We start from the raw sequence: 16,556 nt of genomic DNA, 5'->3' as shown, positions 1-16,556 counted from the left end.
GACTTGTAAATTCTAGTACCAAATTCAGTGCAGTGTCAGTACGGATATGGGTACACAAATGAGATCATCTGCCAGTCAGCTGGTGCAAATGCTTGAAGAGGAGCTTGGTAAAAACAAGTCCCTGTCCAACAATCATTCAGGCTATTAGCATACCAACTATGCAAACATGCATCTTTTGAAAGGAAAGAAAATATACAGTGCAGTTATTGAAAACTACTTAAGTTACTTTCACCGTTTCAAAATTTTTACTGCATTCTATTTTAAATTAAATTCTTTCATTCCTTTTCTCTAACAGGAGAATGCATTCATATTCCACAATACTGCAAAACTATGAAAGTCCTATTAAAATAACAAGCCTACAAAATTCAAGCAGTATAATTCCTTTTGTAGCTTACGATTACCACATAAAATGGAAGGACTATAGAGATTATATATAAAGTAACAGAGCCTTAAGTAATTTACATTTGTTTTTTAGACTTAGATTTTAAGATGTACTAAGTAGCTGGAACACCTAAATATAAAAATAACCTATCTTGACATGGATTTAAAAGCAATCTTAACCAAAACTGATCGCACCTATTTATATAGAACTTTTCTGAATATCTGTACATGTCATGTTTGAATTCATAATGCTTTATTAATAACAACACAGGGCAGTAACCATAAGCCGTTAGATTCTGATTTCACCTAAAAAGCTTTGAGTAGTAGCGAGAATTACTTTTTCTTAATTAAAAATATCTTATAGTCTTGAGTAATGCATTCTCTTAAAACAAAAAACACCATAAATCTGCAGTCACTTGTTCTCACAAGTATTCTTAAAATCTGTAATCTAAAATTTAACATAGTTCAGATTCATATTACAGCTTTTATATTTCAATATAAAAGGTTTAATAAGCAAGTCATAAGGTAATACTAGTGTTAGAGATACATCTTTGGAAAAGCAGACATGGCATATAGAACTACCACTTCGTGTTTAAAGTCAAATGTCTCTAACATCTCATGTATTTAGAAAGGATGTCTGTTGCTACCCAAAGTTTGTTGTTTGATAAGACAGCGACAACACAAAAAAAATCCTTTAGGGACAAGTAATAAATTCAGTATTTCCCAGGCTTCCTTTCTTTTTCTGATTTTTTTTTTCCCCAGAAAGTTTGAATTCATAGGAAATTTGCTCTCATATTTTATATCCTCTTGTTTAGTTAACATCCATTTTAAGAAACATAATAAACATCATCACAGTCAAGTATATTGGCAACTTGCCCCTGTGCTCTAGATATTGAAGTACAAACTCTACCAAGCCAAAAGATGTTAACTTTTGCCACTCCTGCTACAGGATTTCATTTAAATCACTTTTGTGATTTAAATTCAACCTGGAACGCCTGCCACACAGAAGTCACAGGTCAAACTCCAGTACATTATGAGATGTATTTGGATGGCTAGTTTTCAGCACTACGATTGAGCTCTTTAACATTCCACTGAGCTTTAACTCTGTTGTACAGGAAAGCTCATTCATAAATCATATGCATGTTTAAAAAAAAGTTAAAAAGAGACTTCAGGGCACATCTCTGGCTAACAAAATTATTTTTCAATTAAGACTTCCTCTTTGTACATCTTACGTGAGCTTTGTCTTACAGACTTCAAAGCAATAACATTTTTATTTAAATACTCATGTTCTTTCCCAGTGGTAATAACATTTTAGTTCTTAATAGGTATTTCTCATAACCAAAGACCTGCTCACCTGGGGAAATGATGTAAAAAAAGTTTTTGAATTCATCCATCCAGACTTCTGCAAGCCGCCTGTTATTTTTGTTGATTATCTGCCCTGTACCTCCTGGAAAAGTGTATGGTGTTGCTTTTCTGAACACATGCCCAACATGTGAACAAGTTACAATTTCCAAAGTGCCACCACACTGCCAGATCTGAAAGTGATAGAACAATTACCGCACAGCTTCAAGTTGTTAAAAAAAAGTTTATAAATGTTAATCGCGTGCTTCTGTTCAGGTTGGAGGAACACCATTAAGTTGAGGTCTAGAACAAATACATACTGCATGGAAGAGAAATGTATGCCTGTTTCCTGCTCAACAGATAAAGACATTCACAAGCCTGAGTAAGGTAGTGTAAGAAAGAGTACATCAGGCCTCACAGCAGTAATGCATCAGCAAGAGACTACCTCAGAGAACTGGGCAAGCTGACAGCAAAGGAAGTGTCCTGGTTTAGCCAGGATAGGGTTAAGTTTCCCCAGCAGTTGGGGGGGAGCTCCAGCTGGATTATTCAGATACCATGCGGATGTCACATCCTGGCACCGAAGCCAGACAGGTTGGTTAACACATGTGTTATGCCATTGCGTTTCTCACTGCTGTATTGGTAGATATTTTGCTCTGTTCATTGTTATTACTGTTATTCTTATTGCTATTGCTGTTGTTTGTTGTGTTGCTGTTGCACTGTTGTATTAAACCTCTCCTTATCTCAGCCTCGGGGCTTTGGATTTCACTCCCTTTGTGGGGGAGGGGCAGCGGCCACATGGTCTCAGACCCCGACAGGGACTAAACCACCACAGAAAGGAAAAGGCTCACATGAATCACTGGGAAGTAACAGGTGGTGATCTGTCCAAAGAATTCCATTATAAAATAGAATCTCCATGTAAAACCACCCATACAATTCCCAACCAAAGTTTCTGGAAATATTTTCAATTCTATTTCGGATGTCTAGAAGTGGCAGATTCAGAAAGCTGAACTACTTCAGAAGTATCCACCTATATACTCTGAGCTGGTATGTAAAACAAAAGGAAATAGTGCTACTTGATAGGAACAAAAGTGAGACCACCACTGGTTAGGTGCACATCCAAATGAACACATGCAATCATTAAGTTAGAAAACAGCAAGAAGAGAGAGTTTATAACAGAGGTGCTCACATTTCAGTGACACACAAAACCATGCACTGATGACATCACCCTTAACTTATGCTCCCCAATTAGCTTTTCTAAATGAATTCCTTTTAGCACACACACACACTCATTCTTCAGAATGACTATTCCAATCTTTTAATCACAAAGCTCTGCCAACTATTCATCATGCACTTTTCACTGACAGATACAGTCTTTGCATATCTCCATTGCAAGAAATTAACAGGAAGTAAGTGCTAACTGCAACAGTGGACGACACTGATGCAGACAGCAGATCTGTATTTACAGTACACAAGATGTACTGTCCTGAGTAACAAAACACTGAAAAGGGAAAAGTTTTACCTACCCTGAAAGAAATTTCTAAGTTTTCTCCACCCCAGATATCCATTCCAGCATCATATGTTCCAATTTCCTGAAAGTAATCTCTGTCTATTGAAAAAAGACCTCCTGCCATTGTAGGTGTCCTGAGGAAGAAAAAAAAAAACCACAAAAAATTACCATCAGTCACTATGAAAACATATAGTTAAATACATTTCATGCTTACACTGACAAAATGGCTTTTTATTCCCCAAGTTCCTAATATGTTCCTTCTCAGCAGGCTTCCATCCAAACTCAGTTACCATTGATTGTACTTGCTAGCTCAAAATTTTCTAGAGATGAAACCAGTTAGTGACAGTTCTCCTTATTTTCTCACTTCAAATTGGAGTCTGGATGGAGAAACAGCCCCTAGAAAGCTGCTGCCATTCCTGAGAAAGACTTCTGCCTCCACTATGGGTAACTCAAAAAACCCAGTTTCTTACAGGAAATTTATACTGTTCTTGAAAAAATTATGGGAGGCCATGAAGTGGCCTCCTTGCTTTCACTATTATTGCTTTGTACAAGAAAATTGTACAGTCAGTTACATCCAGATTTTCTTTACAAATTCCTTACTGGTAGAAAAAAATAAAACTATGGTAGTTTCTCCATTACTAACTTCAGTAACATCTCCCAAATTTCCATTTTTTTAGTCAACAAATACACAATACATAAATTATAATTAGGCTGACGATACAACTTTGTAGTTCAAGTATACAACTCATTTACACTTTTAGCATAAATGATTTTCTATCACTAGTCATTTTCCTGAAACACTTTGGGCTTTTTCTGAAAGACACATAAAATATAAGCTAGGTCACAATCTAACTAAAAATTTATGTGTCGTTTTTCCCCTAAGAAGGAAGGGGGGGGGGGGGGGGGGGGCGGCAGGGCATTAGCCATATCCTGAGAAGAGCTCTAGATTTCTTAAATGAAAAACAAAGAACTGTAAAGGTCATATCCTCAACTTTATGGTAAGTAAATATTGCCCACCTTTCAGAACAGTAAGGCAAGAAAATGTAAGTTTGCAACTGTTAAAAAGTACACATTACACACAAATTATCTGTCTCTAATTACCTTTGTCATAACATCTACATGACATGCAAGTATAAATTCACCTCCCATCCATGCACTTTGAAGACATTAAATTTATATATGTATGCACACACATGAATATGCCAAAAATTGATGCATCTTTCAAAATATTGTTTACTTTGTTAGAATAAAAGATAAAAATAAGGTTCAATAAAACCCTGTGCATTGGTATAAAAATGAGTTAAAAGGTGGCAATTGACATAAAACTTTAAAATATTTCTCAAGTGACAAGCTAATTGCTTCCTTCATTGCTATCAAAAGTTACCAACAGCCAATCCATGCAAAAACTTTTATGCTGTTCCTTCAACCAGACAAAAATGATGTTACAACACAATTCATTAAGTACTTACAAGATTAACCTAGAAAGGATATGACTAAACACCAGGTGAACTTTTTAACCAATTTAATAATTTCTTATTACCTAACAGGAAGGGTTCTATCTCCTTTCCGTCGATCCATCTCTCTCTGAGGAACAGGATACCAACGAAAATTCAACTTCCAGTTGAATCCACCATAGGTCATGTCAGAACCTGCCATATATTCAAAGGTGTCATCGCTAATTACGTCAATGATGGGACACACTACTGTTCTCCTAGAAAAAATTGAAAGAATCAAACCCATTTAAAGTGTCAAAAAAGGTGTTTTGTTTTTTTAAAAATTGTTTTAATACATGTACAGTTTGAATTTTCATAATGCTATCTCTTAACAACAGTATTCAACAGATTATTACCATGAAACACATTCAAATTCTGTCTTGTTAATTAGATTTAATTAATCTAAAGGAAAATATGTTTTTCGGATAGTTTTGGCATTACTGGCTCTTTTTTTAAATAGTATTTGCATTATTACCAGTAATAAATATTCATCCTTCTGCAGATGGAAAAATTGATCACAACTTTCTCAGTGCTACACAGTGATTGTATAGAAAACAAGAGTTTTTCATTTCTAGCTAAATGATCAAAATAACTTGCATGTTCTGAAATTAAAACTTGGTCATTAGCTCTGGGGAAGTATCCTTATATGCCCTCAGGACTAAGAAATGATAGTCATTGTTAACAAAGTATTACTGCAAAGTCAACAGAAAGTGGCCTCCTTGATCACTGTCCTGACATTATTAAGACATATACTCACATAAACTAATTCTAATCATCTTAAAGACACTTAAGTTACCATCCTCAAGCAGGCTTCCTCTCACAGAAAACTCTGTAAAAAGATTCAGGGGGTGCAACTAAATTTAAAGGACTTTGGTTGAGCCATTTGCACAAATTGTAAGTTTATGTATTGTAGTCTCACAAAAAGTGTGTTAATGATAACTTAAAGATCAGTATTATGTCTTGGCGCAGTGCTGAACAAAGAATATTATTTGTAGCTTTTTCATCACATAATACTGTATTTTGTAATGTTAAATTTTAAGTGATTTTTATCTGTAACCATATCGACAAAACAGATCTGTAACACCATACTTAATATCTAGTCTATTTAATACGCTGTTTACTAACAGACTAGTGTGCAACTACAGAGTTACTGCTCGGATGTATGAACATTTTACAAAGCACATCATTCTCTCACTTGTTTTTTTCCCCCTCAACACAATTTCCATCACAGTATCATGGATATAAGTGTTGTGAATATTGACTTATGATAGAAATATAAAGCTATGTTACTGCAGTGTAGATCAGTATGATTCCAGTAACTATTCTAGCTTTAGAAAACACATCCCAGAAGACCAAGTCACAACACAGATTTCCACAATACAAACATATTACAAAATAAAGGAATCACAATGAGAACCTGGAAACGGTAAACCTGATAGTTCTTGCTCACAGTGTTGGTGCTACATGAGATCAGGGCTCTATTTCTTCTTCAAGAATACCTTCCCAAATTCATGAAGGAATGGGCCAGGCTGCAGATGGAAGACCTCAACTTTCACTGATTTCTCAACTCCATTCATGCTCAGGTCTCCTACTATTTAGCACATTCCCACACATCCTAATATAAGCTTCACTTTAAACCAAACTTTTAAAAAGTTGTACTGAATTAGCCTTTTATCCTTACACCAATGAGACTTTATCCAGCCCTTCAGAAAGTAGATATTTACTTGTAAGCTATATATTGTAGTACCTGGAACATTTCTTAATAACTGAAAAAAACCAACATAGACCAACAGATGGATAATTACCTGTCAGCTTTGATTCTTGCCAGCAGAGGTTCAAGCCAGCCTACTGTACATTCACAATGAGCATCTAAGAAGGTGATGACCTGGCCTTTAGAAGCAGCAGCGCCCTTTAATCTGGCTCTAATCAATCCAGAACGCTGTTCCATTCGAATCACGTGAACAGGTACTTTTAATTTTTTCACATAATTCTCCAGAGGTCTTTTCAAGAAGTCTGCAAAGAATGGTCAAAAACATGGAAACGGTCAGTTACATGGTTCAGCTTTTTTTTTTTTTTGACTTGAATTAAGAGACATTTCCTCATTTCTTTTCTATCCTTTTTGTACTTTCTCAGCTAGTTTCCGCTGCTGCGTATTCTATACTTCACAATATGCCCTTCCACATCTCCATGTGTTTCACTTGCTAGAGCAGGAAGTTCTCCCTCCTCTTTTCTTCATTACAGAAAACACAAAAATGAAGAGTGTAGAATGCTTACATAGAAACCAGATGGAATCGGCAAGTTTTTATTATGGAGTAGATGTGACTTACTGTCAAAAACATATGCATAAGTGCTCTTGGACATAACACTTCTCTACCAATAAAATATAGAAAATTATCTGACTAGCTGAAAATAACTAATTACTTCCTACAGGAATGTAACTTACAGATAATTTCTTTGCAAGCAGTTTAAAACATGATCAAATTCATTTTTCAATTATGCTTATCCTAGATTTTTCTGGCTAATATTTTTTCTATTATATTATCACTATAATACCTAAAACCAAAAATAAAGACAAAATCAGCTATACATAAATGCATATCTGTAATAGCAAAAAACCTCAGCTTAGCTGAGGAACAAATTATTCAAAATAGAACAGTCTTAACTGACTACCATATGCCTAGAGGCTCAAAATTACTTGCATTACAAAGAGCTGCCAAATTAACAAATTTCCCATTGCCAGGCACACTTTTTGGCCATCACGAAAAATTAGACTATGATGGATGATGCCAAAGGAAGAATAAAGAATTGAGGGAGAATGCAATTGACAGTCACAGAAGCAGATTTTGCAATAACTTGCAGATTTCAAATCTGTAAAAAAGGCAAAACAGTCTTATAACACAATATATTAGATTATACACTCAAAGCACATGGGAGTTGTACTACAACAGTGCAAAGCTATAGTAGGATTTAGCATAAGATACTAAGTGCCTCATACAAGAATAAGTGTGACACTGGAGGGGGAAAAAAAAAAAGTACGGCTTGAACTCTTAGTGACTGTTTTGTAAATCTCAAGAGGCAGAGCTGACCTGAGGGTGATTACCATTCCTTACCACTGCTCCACATGAATGAGTTCTAATTGCCTCTTCATTTTTTCCTGCGCACTGTTGGACTGTCACTAAAACCTACAGAAATAAATTCTGACACAGCTTGAAAGCTGAACTGTGCTAAAGGAGCCTAAGAGGTTGACAGACCTTAAGTATTTGTCTCCAGAGAAACTCAAAGCAAGTTAATTCTTATTTTGCATATTAACAGAGACTCGAATAAATGTTTATTAGTACAAACCAAGTGTACATGTCTGAACATTTTGCAGGATTTTTGAGGTTGAGCACAAACAGAGATCATTTGGCTGACTGTCTATAGCAAATATAATCTCATCTCTTTGCAGTTTAGCTTTCCAAAGCCACTAATTTAAAAGAACTAGTATCATGGTAATGTTTATAGTTTTAATGTATATGGCTTCCATGATATACACAAAGAGAATAAAACAGTGAAGGATTTCTCTCTATGCTAACCATCTCATGAGCAAGTCACACAAATCGGCATGTTCCTCTGCACATTTCAGGTGTAGTATTAATAAGCTTTTGAAGTAGTTCTAACCACTTAAAGTTCAATGAATACGGGCTGTGACATTGTCCCTTGAATGCACAGTTACATTAACAGATTGGTAAAACTCTGCCAGGAGGAAAAGAGAAAGAGAAAGATTTCAGTTAATACAGCTGCAGCAAGTCAAGAACTAGCATAAAACAGGAAGTTACATTACAGAAAGTCATAGTCAACATACTGCATATAAAAATCTTAAGTCCTACCTACGTTTTCTCTGTAAAGTATTTAAAATCTCCATTCACATTTCAAGTACTTTTCAAAATTTTTTTTCTCTAAGAAACAATCACAGATGTGTGCAGTGTTTTCACTGTGGATGGAATAGGGTTAAGAACAGTCCTTCTCCCATGTTTAACCACATCTATAAATCTATTCTTATGAATTGTCACCTTGTTCAAAACTTTTAAAAAAGGGAGTATTCCCAGAAACAAAACACTGTGCCAGACATTCAGTAACTGTGCCCTTAAAAACACTGCTAGAATTTCAGCAAAATAAGCAAAAAGGTAAAACTTGATGCCTCATCACTACAAAAGCATGGATAATACCTCAGGCATCAAGATTTCTGGTGTTCTTCTGCTACCAGCAGTTAGGGTCCAACACTCAAATCTAAGCAGAGTATTTTGTATTTTCCTTCTAGGGCACCGTCTCTTAGAGCAATACACATCCCTCACAAACTGCTCCCTTAGTTCAAGTAGCAAGTCTAGAGTTTTGGACTAGTCATCCATTCAGAAACTGGTAATAGTTTCTTGTAAGGCAAGACTTACTTTTTTCTTTTAAAAAAGAGTATTTGAAAAGTCTTTTAATGCATGCAATACATTTTGGCCTACAAGAAATCAAGCTGTAGAGATGATTTTCTATACAAACCTACCGGTCATATTTATACTAAATCCTATATTAAACACTCAGATGAAAAGTTTTATGCATTACAGAGTCAATTGTTTATGAGTGACCCAGGATGATAGCTGAGTAAATTTTTTAGCATTCCCTCATATACTTCAGAGAGTGAGATTTGGTAATCAAAAAAACCCCCAAACAAAAACCCACTGATACTTCTACTTGGAAACAATAATTTATGTCTTTTCAGACATATAACTTTAGCTTCATTTAATGCTTTTTTGCTGGATATTCGTCTCAAACTTTTTCTGTGTCAGAAGGGTGCATAATTTTATCTAGGACTATGGACAGTTCAAAGAACATCTTCTGTGGCAGTAGCAGAACTAAGAAAGCCAAAAAAACAAAGAAATTCAGTTCAAGTCAAGTGAGTGCATAAGTTGAAAAATACCTTGCCAATTCTATCACTGAATCACATTTATATGAATATAAATGAAAAATTAAGTTTCAATTTTATTAAACTACAATAAAACACAGATTTATCACATATGAGCATGCAAACACAGTTTTAAAAAGTGTGAATACTTATAGGATGTTATTGGCAGGAATTTAGTTTTGGTTACATTGCTTTGATCTGTACTTGTATACCTAATTTCTGCGAACGTATTCTATCCTGATGTAATCTGCCTACCTTGGCCATTCAGTGCTGACCTAGTTTTAAGTACTGACTAATCCTGATTTCTCCTGTTAACTTTTTTTAAAAATAGTTACCAAAGATCAATATTTAGAAACTAAACATCCAATTCTGATCAGTACCTAGAGAGCAATGTCACAGATATATCTTATTTCTCCAAAGCGTTTCTTTTTGGTGTAAATAAGTGTGTGATATTATGTAAATTCATTCTTCTAAGAGCATGACACTAGCAGGTACAAAGTGTGCTTCAGGCAGACTGAATGCTTACTTTATTCCAATTAAATTGACTCTGATGCTAGAATTCAAAATACATTACTCAGGCTGAACATTTTCTTTTTCTGGAAAAATCTGCTGGTTTAGTTCAACTCAAACAGAATACTTAAGTAGCATATGCTAAACCCTTCAAATTTTCAGGCATCACACCCTTATGTTTTGTTTAATGTAAAAGCATGTTTGCTGGAACCATAACGAGTTTTTGGAAAGCAAAACAAAACTTACAGTAATTGTTGAAAATAACTACAAATAAAAGATGCCTGAGTGATCCGAAATGAAGATCAGTTTTCAAAACTAAATATTGGAACAGGTTCAATAACAACACCAAAAAACCCTCTGAGATGCTGTATCTTTCAGTCTGGAATTAAGTTCCTTTGCTTTTATTACCTAACCCAAACCCAGAAACAGAGAAGTTACCTAGAGAAAGCCACATGCTTTTTTAACTGAACTATAAGTCTACTTCATGAGGACATGGCTATTGCTATGTTAAAATTGATTTTTTCTAAAACAGAAACTGAAGTAATATTATGTCTACATTATTTTAATATTAGCTTGCTCTTTATTTCTAGGTCATATTGAAAGCTGACCTGTCACAATTAATCATTAGCACTGATTTGAATTAGTGTCAAGGACTGTTTTGACAAATGAAACAGAGCACACTTGGAATAAACTTTGTTTTCCTAGCCAGCCAGTGCACACAAGCCCATTAACCAAGTGTACTGTCTCTGTTTCACTAAGGAAGCACATACCTGTACAATAACCTAGTATAGGCACTCAGAATCCAAATATCAACATCCCAATTAAAAAGATGACTGTTCCCTGGGAACAACTCCAAGACAGGTGAGTAGTTTCACATGCATTAGAACCAAAAGAATGTGGAATTTTTACATAAATGTTGAAAAACTACAAGAAATTAAGGGGTGTAATTACAAATTCCCCACAACTGAAAAGAGTTTAAATTTGATCTTGTGCCTTTCTAAAAGTAGAATTTAATCACACCTCTCATCTGATCTGCAACACATTTATGTGGTAGCCTTGCCCTTTGCATGGGCATTCATCCTCTGCTGCCAGAGTGTAATTGTATTTAAAGCCTCTGGCCCTTCTTCCAAATTGCACCTAAATTGGCTGAAGCAGCTAAAGTTAGTATCAGGTAAGAAAGCAAAAGCAAGCGAGGGTGCTGGAGAGAGGAAAGGAACAGACCGTTACAGGTGCAAACACAACCTGAGTGCATGAGCTCTGCTTCACTAGGAAAACAGGTTGGTCAGAGCACAGTTTGCTGATATGATTCTTATCTGGTCTATTCAGCTGCTCCACAACCAGCTATAATCTAGTCCTACACTGTTTAGAATAGGTCAGTTAATATGCTTAAGCATCATACACACATGCAACCTGAAGAAATGCATTATACTTTCTACCACATTAGACATGAAGTGCAAAAATCCACTCCTACGTAAAACCTCCTTGTTAACCATTGTAATCCATGCGTCATAATGCTACTTAGACCATATGATCTGAAATCCAGTGTCTCTCTTCATACATAGATCTTGTTTGGACAGATCTTGTTGTTTGGACAACAGTCAGCCATCTTACTCTGAAGTTGGAATTACCATAAGCAGCAGAATATGGATTTTGCATCACTGGAATCAGAAACATCAGGCAGAGATGTCAGCATGCTGGGTGTAAAACCCTTCCATGACTAAAGCATGGGAATTCCTGCTGATACAGATAACAGCCTACAACTGGTGGCTGCCGAGACTTTTTCCTAGTGACCTACTAGCTATTAGTTCTAGTGAAAAACTTTCCATGTAGAAATATAGAAAAAAGGGAGATTCAATATAAAAATATAGAAATGTTTTAGATGTAAAAAACCATAATATCCTCTTATCTCCATCTACAAACACAAGAAAAAATATCCCTCAAGTTATACTTTATAACCTATACCACTGAGGAAGATTAAGCAAGGAACAAGCCAAATATTAACTATTAACCAAAATGAAATAACAAGTATTGTCTAGAATATTCTTATTTCTACTATATTGTAATTTACAAAAAATATGAAAAGAGTAAAATCTAAATAAAGTTATTTTAAGAAAAAAATCAGCTTCAAATTTTGTCTATTAATTTCGTTACACCTGAAAAGTTTCATTTTGTATCACTAGTTATTAAAAAGTGGAATCTCTTACAGCACAGAAAGTGAATTTCAACTTCCCATGAACTGAATAATTAAAATTAATCCCTCTAAACGCCAAGCTTAATGGTGGTAGTGATAGTAAATTTGGATGTGTGTGAGGAACAGAGTCACCTTTGCTATTATTCACGAGGTGATTCAAGTATGAAATGTCCTCAAGCTTTAGCAATGTGTTAAAATTCTAAACACAAAACATGAAAGCTGTGATAGGATAAATCCACTAGCAAATACTTTATACTGTCAACAGGAAAGTAAATACACAGGTAAATTTACACTAGTTTTCAGTGGAGAATGACCCACCTGTATTTCAAAATGGGCATTGCTCACTCTGTCTCCCCCTGCCCCAGCTACTGTATTTTGCTGAAGAGAGCTGAGCTCATAGAAAGTCAGTCTCAATTTTTGAAGTAAAAAGAGCAGCAAGCTAAGGCATCAACACTATCATTACCTCTTTCACTGGCATCATCAACAAGGACGATTTCTTCCAGCATGTGTCGTGGTGACCGATTTATCACGCTATGAACAGTTCGTAGAAGTGTGCTCCAAGCCTCATTGTGAAAAACAATGACAACGCTTGTTGTGGGAAGGTTGTCTACATACACCTTCGTTTTACACCTATAAACAAAAATAAGGCATATATTTGTAAAGGTCAAGTCTTCAGTTAGAACTTCAATTTTGAGGTTTATTTCTGAGTCTCAATACTAACATTCATGATATATCAACTATATATGAAGTATGACAAAGGAGCAAACAGTGCACAGATTTATATTTTTACCTAAAAAACACTCTTATGTATACATCTATGTATTCCATCCTACCACTAATAAAGGAGAGCCTCAATTAAATAACCAATTCTAGAAATGAAAGAGACATCCATACTGCTAACACACAGAGATGATAACAAATAATTTATTTCCACTACCACTGTTTTGTGAAGAGTAGCATGTGCAGATACACTAATCCAAGCCCCCAATTTAGGCTTGCCTTCCTTCAGAAAGCAAGTGGGAAACCCTAGTACTGTAATGGGGACAGAGGTGTAATGGAGGGAGAGACACAAGATAAGAAATGGAAAACAAACTAGGAAGTAAGTGCAATAAAAAGTATATAATAAACAAAACCAAATAATAACTAGAAGAGGTAAAGAATTCTGGACACAGTTGATGTTTGGAAAAAGCCAAGACTACATGCATGCTATCTATAATAGTGGTGAGTTAAGTATATTTCATAATTTAGTACATTTATATTACACAAAGAGGGTTTTTTTTCCTTCTCATTGTATACATGTTGGAAGTGCTATAAAGGTTCATCAAATTAAAAGAGAATTATATTCACATTCCAAATTTAGCATGGAAGACCACAGGTTTAGCTCTCCTAACAGTATATAGGACATTTATGCAAAATATGACATACAGTCCAAGTAACCCCACATGCAGCCAACATTTTACACCCCACAATACTATTTTAAAACAAGTGATATTTTCAGTATCTCCTAGAAAAATCAATACCCTGTACATAAAGTACAATTCTGAAAATACAATTCTGCTTTCAAAAATAATCATGCAAATTTTAAGTGTTCTCTTCACAGATCTGTTCCTCCTGCATATTCAAAATCACACACAAACTTCCATAAGATTTGATGGTACTAAATCCTTTAAGAATCAAAACTAAAGAGAGATATGCATATCTCAAACAAAGAAAACATTAAAGCAGAAAAAGAAATATATTCAATGGAGTTACATTCCAACAAAAAAGCTTTTATCAGATCCCAAATTACTGAGTCGATTCACTGTAATGTAACCCGATCTAAATGCTATTAGAATATGTTAACAAGTATTCATGACTATCACCTTAACAGCGGTGCTATCTGAGGGCTTGAGAAGTACATACTGCATATCCTCTACCCTAAACATATATAAACAATACTGAAGGAACAGCCTGCCAATACAGGATCATGGTGTCAGCATCTAATCCCACCCCAACCAGCAACACCAGGAACGTCAGCCAAAACTGGGCTGCTGGGAGAGACGACTTGTAACTACCCAAAGAACAGGGCCTGAGAGAAAGAGGCCTGTGAGAAAAAACAGCCCAAGATAGATAAGGGATGGGGGTGGGGGGAGGGAAAGTGGAGGCCCTCCTAGCTAAGGAATGTCTCAAACACTCGCAAGAAGCAAAACTATAGTCACAGTGTGGATAGTGTGGAGTTTGGAGCTGATAAGGCTGCCTCGATAGCACAGGATGCAGCTGGAGGAGGAAGCTCTGTGAAGGCACGATGGTTCTGCTCTGGTGCATCTTGTAAAGTTTCAAGGGCCATCTGTCCAGTGAATGACCTTTGCTTCATTACCCATGAAATGCATATCAAAGTTGACACCCCTGAATATGCTAATAAAGATTAACAAGATCATGCTAATTAAATCATCCCATGAAGCACCTTACCCCTCCCCATACACGGGATATGTAGATATGTGGGTTGACCTAGGGGACAGACCCAAGGAAAATTGATATAAATTGAGGGGGGGAGCAAGGAGTGAAAGGGAGAAAATACAAAGAAGACATGAAGAAGTGAAGACAACGGATGCATCCCTGACAAACTCAGACAGGACCAACGCAGGAACCCAGACCAGTGATCTCTATTTCTCTATTTCCCTCTTTTCCTTTTTCCCCTTTTCCTTCATACCATTAAGTAATGCAAGGCATACTATATTGCTTGCCATACCTTGTTATATACTTAGCCAATTACCGTGTATCCAATTAGTACACTGTGGGAAGTTAATAAATGTCTGGACTTTGAGACTTGTCTCACCGTTGTCCACTACGTTGGGAATTTACGAATCTAAGTCACTTGTCTCCCTCATCTGAGCGGGATGTGACAGCTGCCAACATGAGTATTTTATTTGCTGGATAATTTGGTTAGCCAGAGCTCTTCCATGTGAGAGCAGCTCTCTTAGAACATAGGCTTTTCAGCTCTGAGGTGATGACAAAAGCCCAATGTGCATAGATATCCTAGAAAAGATAAAGTCCAGGTACAACTGAAGAAGTATCTGGAAGCACTTCTGTGAAATCATGTTTCATTTCTGAGAATTGAAGCAGTGGGATCAGGCACCATCTGTCTTCATTATTATACTTATTATACAATTACTGCCAAATTTCATTATTGACCACACTGAGGTGAACATCATAAAATCTTTAGGGAAGGTAGCCATATATTCCTATGTTTTCCAATTTAATTCACGTCAAAAAAAAGGCTTGCAAAGCATGCCAACTGATAAAGTTATTTCTATGGTATCACTTAAAAATAAAACAGCTTTTCACAAAAATGCTATGAATTTCAATGAAAAAATTCAATCATAAGCCAAATAATTTTTCCCCCATGTTTGTTATTTACTCAGTCTATTTCGCTACTTTAAAATCAAATTCTCAAAGTTTTATTCCTTCTGCTACAGTGCTCCCTAGACCAGAAAATGTGTGTGATTGTAGACCTTCAGCTACAGTAGTAATACAAATCCACCAATTGTTCCTCTACTTTTTGGCTGAATATCTGAAAAAAGTTGGGAGAAGCCTGTTAGCAGTTCTCTGTGAAAAGCACTAACAATGTGTCATTCACCAGGAATATCTTGCTGGGGTGGCCACAGGATCTACTATTGTAATATGAAAGTTCTTATCTCCAGTGTTGACTGTTTTTTTAGTTTTACAGAAGATTTTATTTTACTGAGCTCAAAGCAATGAATTGGCATAATAAAAGCCATCCAAGTGATCAAGGACTACCATGTTTATAAACCATTACACTGTCCAAAGCATAAATATATCAAAACATTTAAGAACCACCTTTGAAGGGGAACTTTTTAGCACTAAGAAGGCAGCGTAGAGAATTTTTTTGGGACACCCCTCCCCCCTGCAAGGCATTCCCACTGCCCTGTCCTGCAGAAGGTGAACATACTCCTTTCCGTAATGAGACTTGTCTATTCTCACCCCCAGATATCAACCCTTTCTGGGGTAACAATTTCAGAGCAACCCTAGACTGGCCTGTTTACCAACATGTAGAAGGATGCCTTGCGTAACACAAGGCTGTTTCATAACAAAACTAGTTTGGAATTTTTGAATGCTATTCTTCATAAAGTGTTTGGTGTGAAATTGTTCTGGAAAGATTCATTGATGCAGGCGGGATAAAGGAAAGAAATAATAGCACGATACCTA

At 35.9% G+C, this 16,556-nt stretch overlaps 1 protein-coding gene across 7 annotated transcripts in view; it reads right to left on the bottom strand.

Moving 5' to 3' along the window:
• GALNT1 (polypeptide N-acetylgalactosaminyltransferase 1) overlaps positions 1-16,556 on the bottom strand; it is a 91,926-nt gene that overhangs the window by 12,061 nt on the left and 63,309 nt on the right. For 5 of the 7 annotated variants that reach the window (XM_074825038.1, XM_074825056.1, XM_074825028.1 and 2 more), the window contains 5 exons: positions 12,814-12,980; positions 6,528-6,735; positions 4,770-4,940; positions 3,246-3,363; positions 1,736-1,916 (listed from right to left, as the gene is read on the bottom strand). In XM_074825038.1, coding sequence (XP_074681139.1) covers positions 1,736-1,916; positions 3,246-3,363; positions 4,770-4,940; positions 6,528-6,735; positions 12,814-12,980 — 845 coding nt within the window. Of the gene's footprint in view, positions 1-1,735; positions 1,917-3,245; positions 3,364-4,769; positions 4,941-6,527; positions 6,736-11,683; positions 11,796-12,813; positions 12,981-16,556 lie in introns of those variants that run through there. The other 2 variants (XM_074825087.1, XM_074825077.1) reach the window with 2 other exon arrangements.

Source organism: Strix aluco, chromosome 1, assembly GCF_031877795.1.
Source record: "Strix aluco isolate bStrAlu1 chromosome 1, bStrAlu1.hap1, whole genome shotgun sequence".
Classification (NCBI taxonomy): domain Eukaryota; kingdom Metazoa; phylum Chordata; class Aves; order Strigiformes; family Strigidae; genus Strix; species Strix aluco.
Note: the sequence above shows the minus strand (reverse complement) of the source record. Positions and strands in the feature narration are given on the sequence as shown.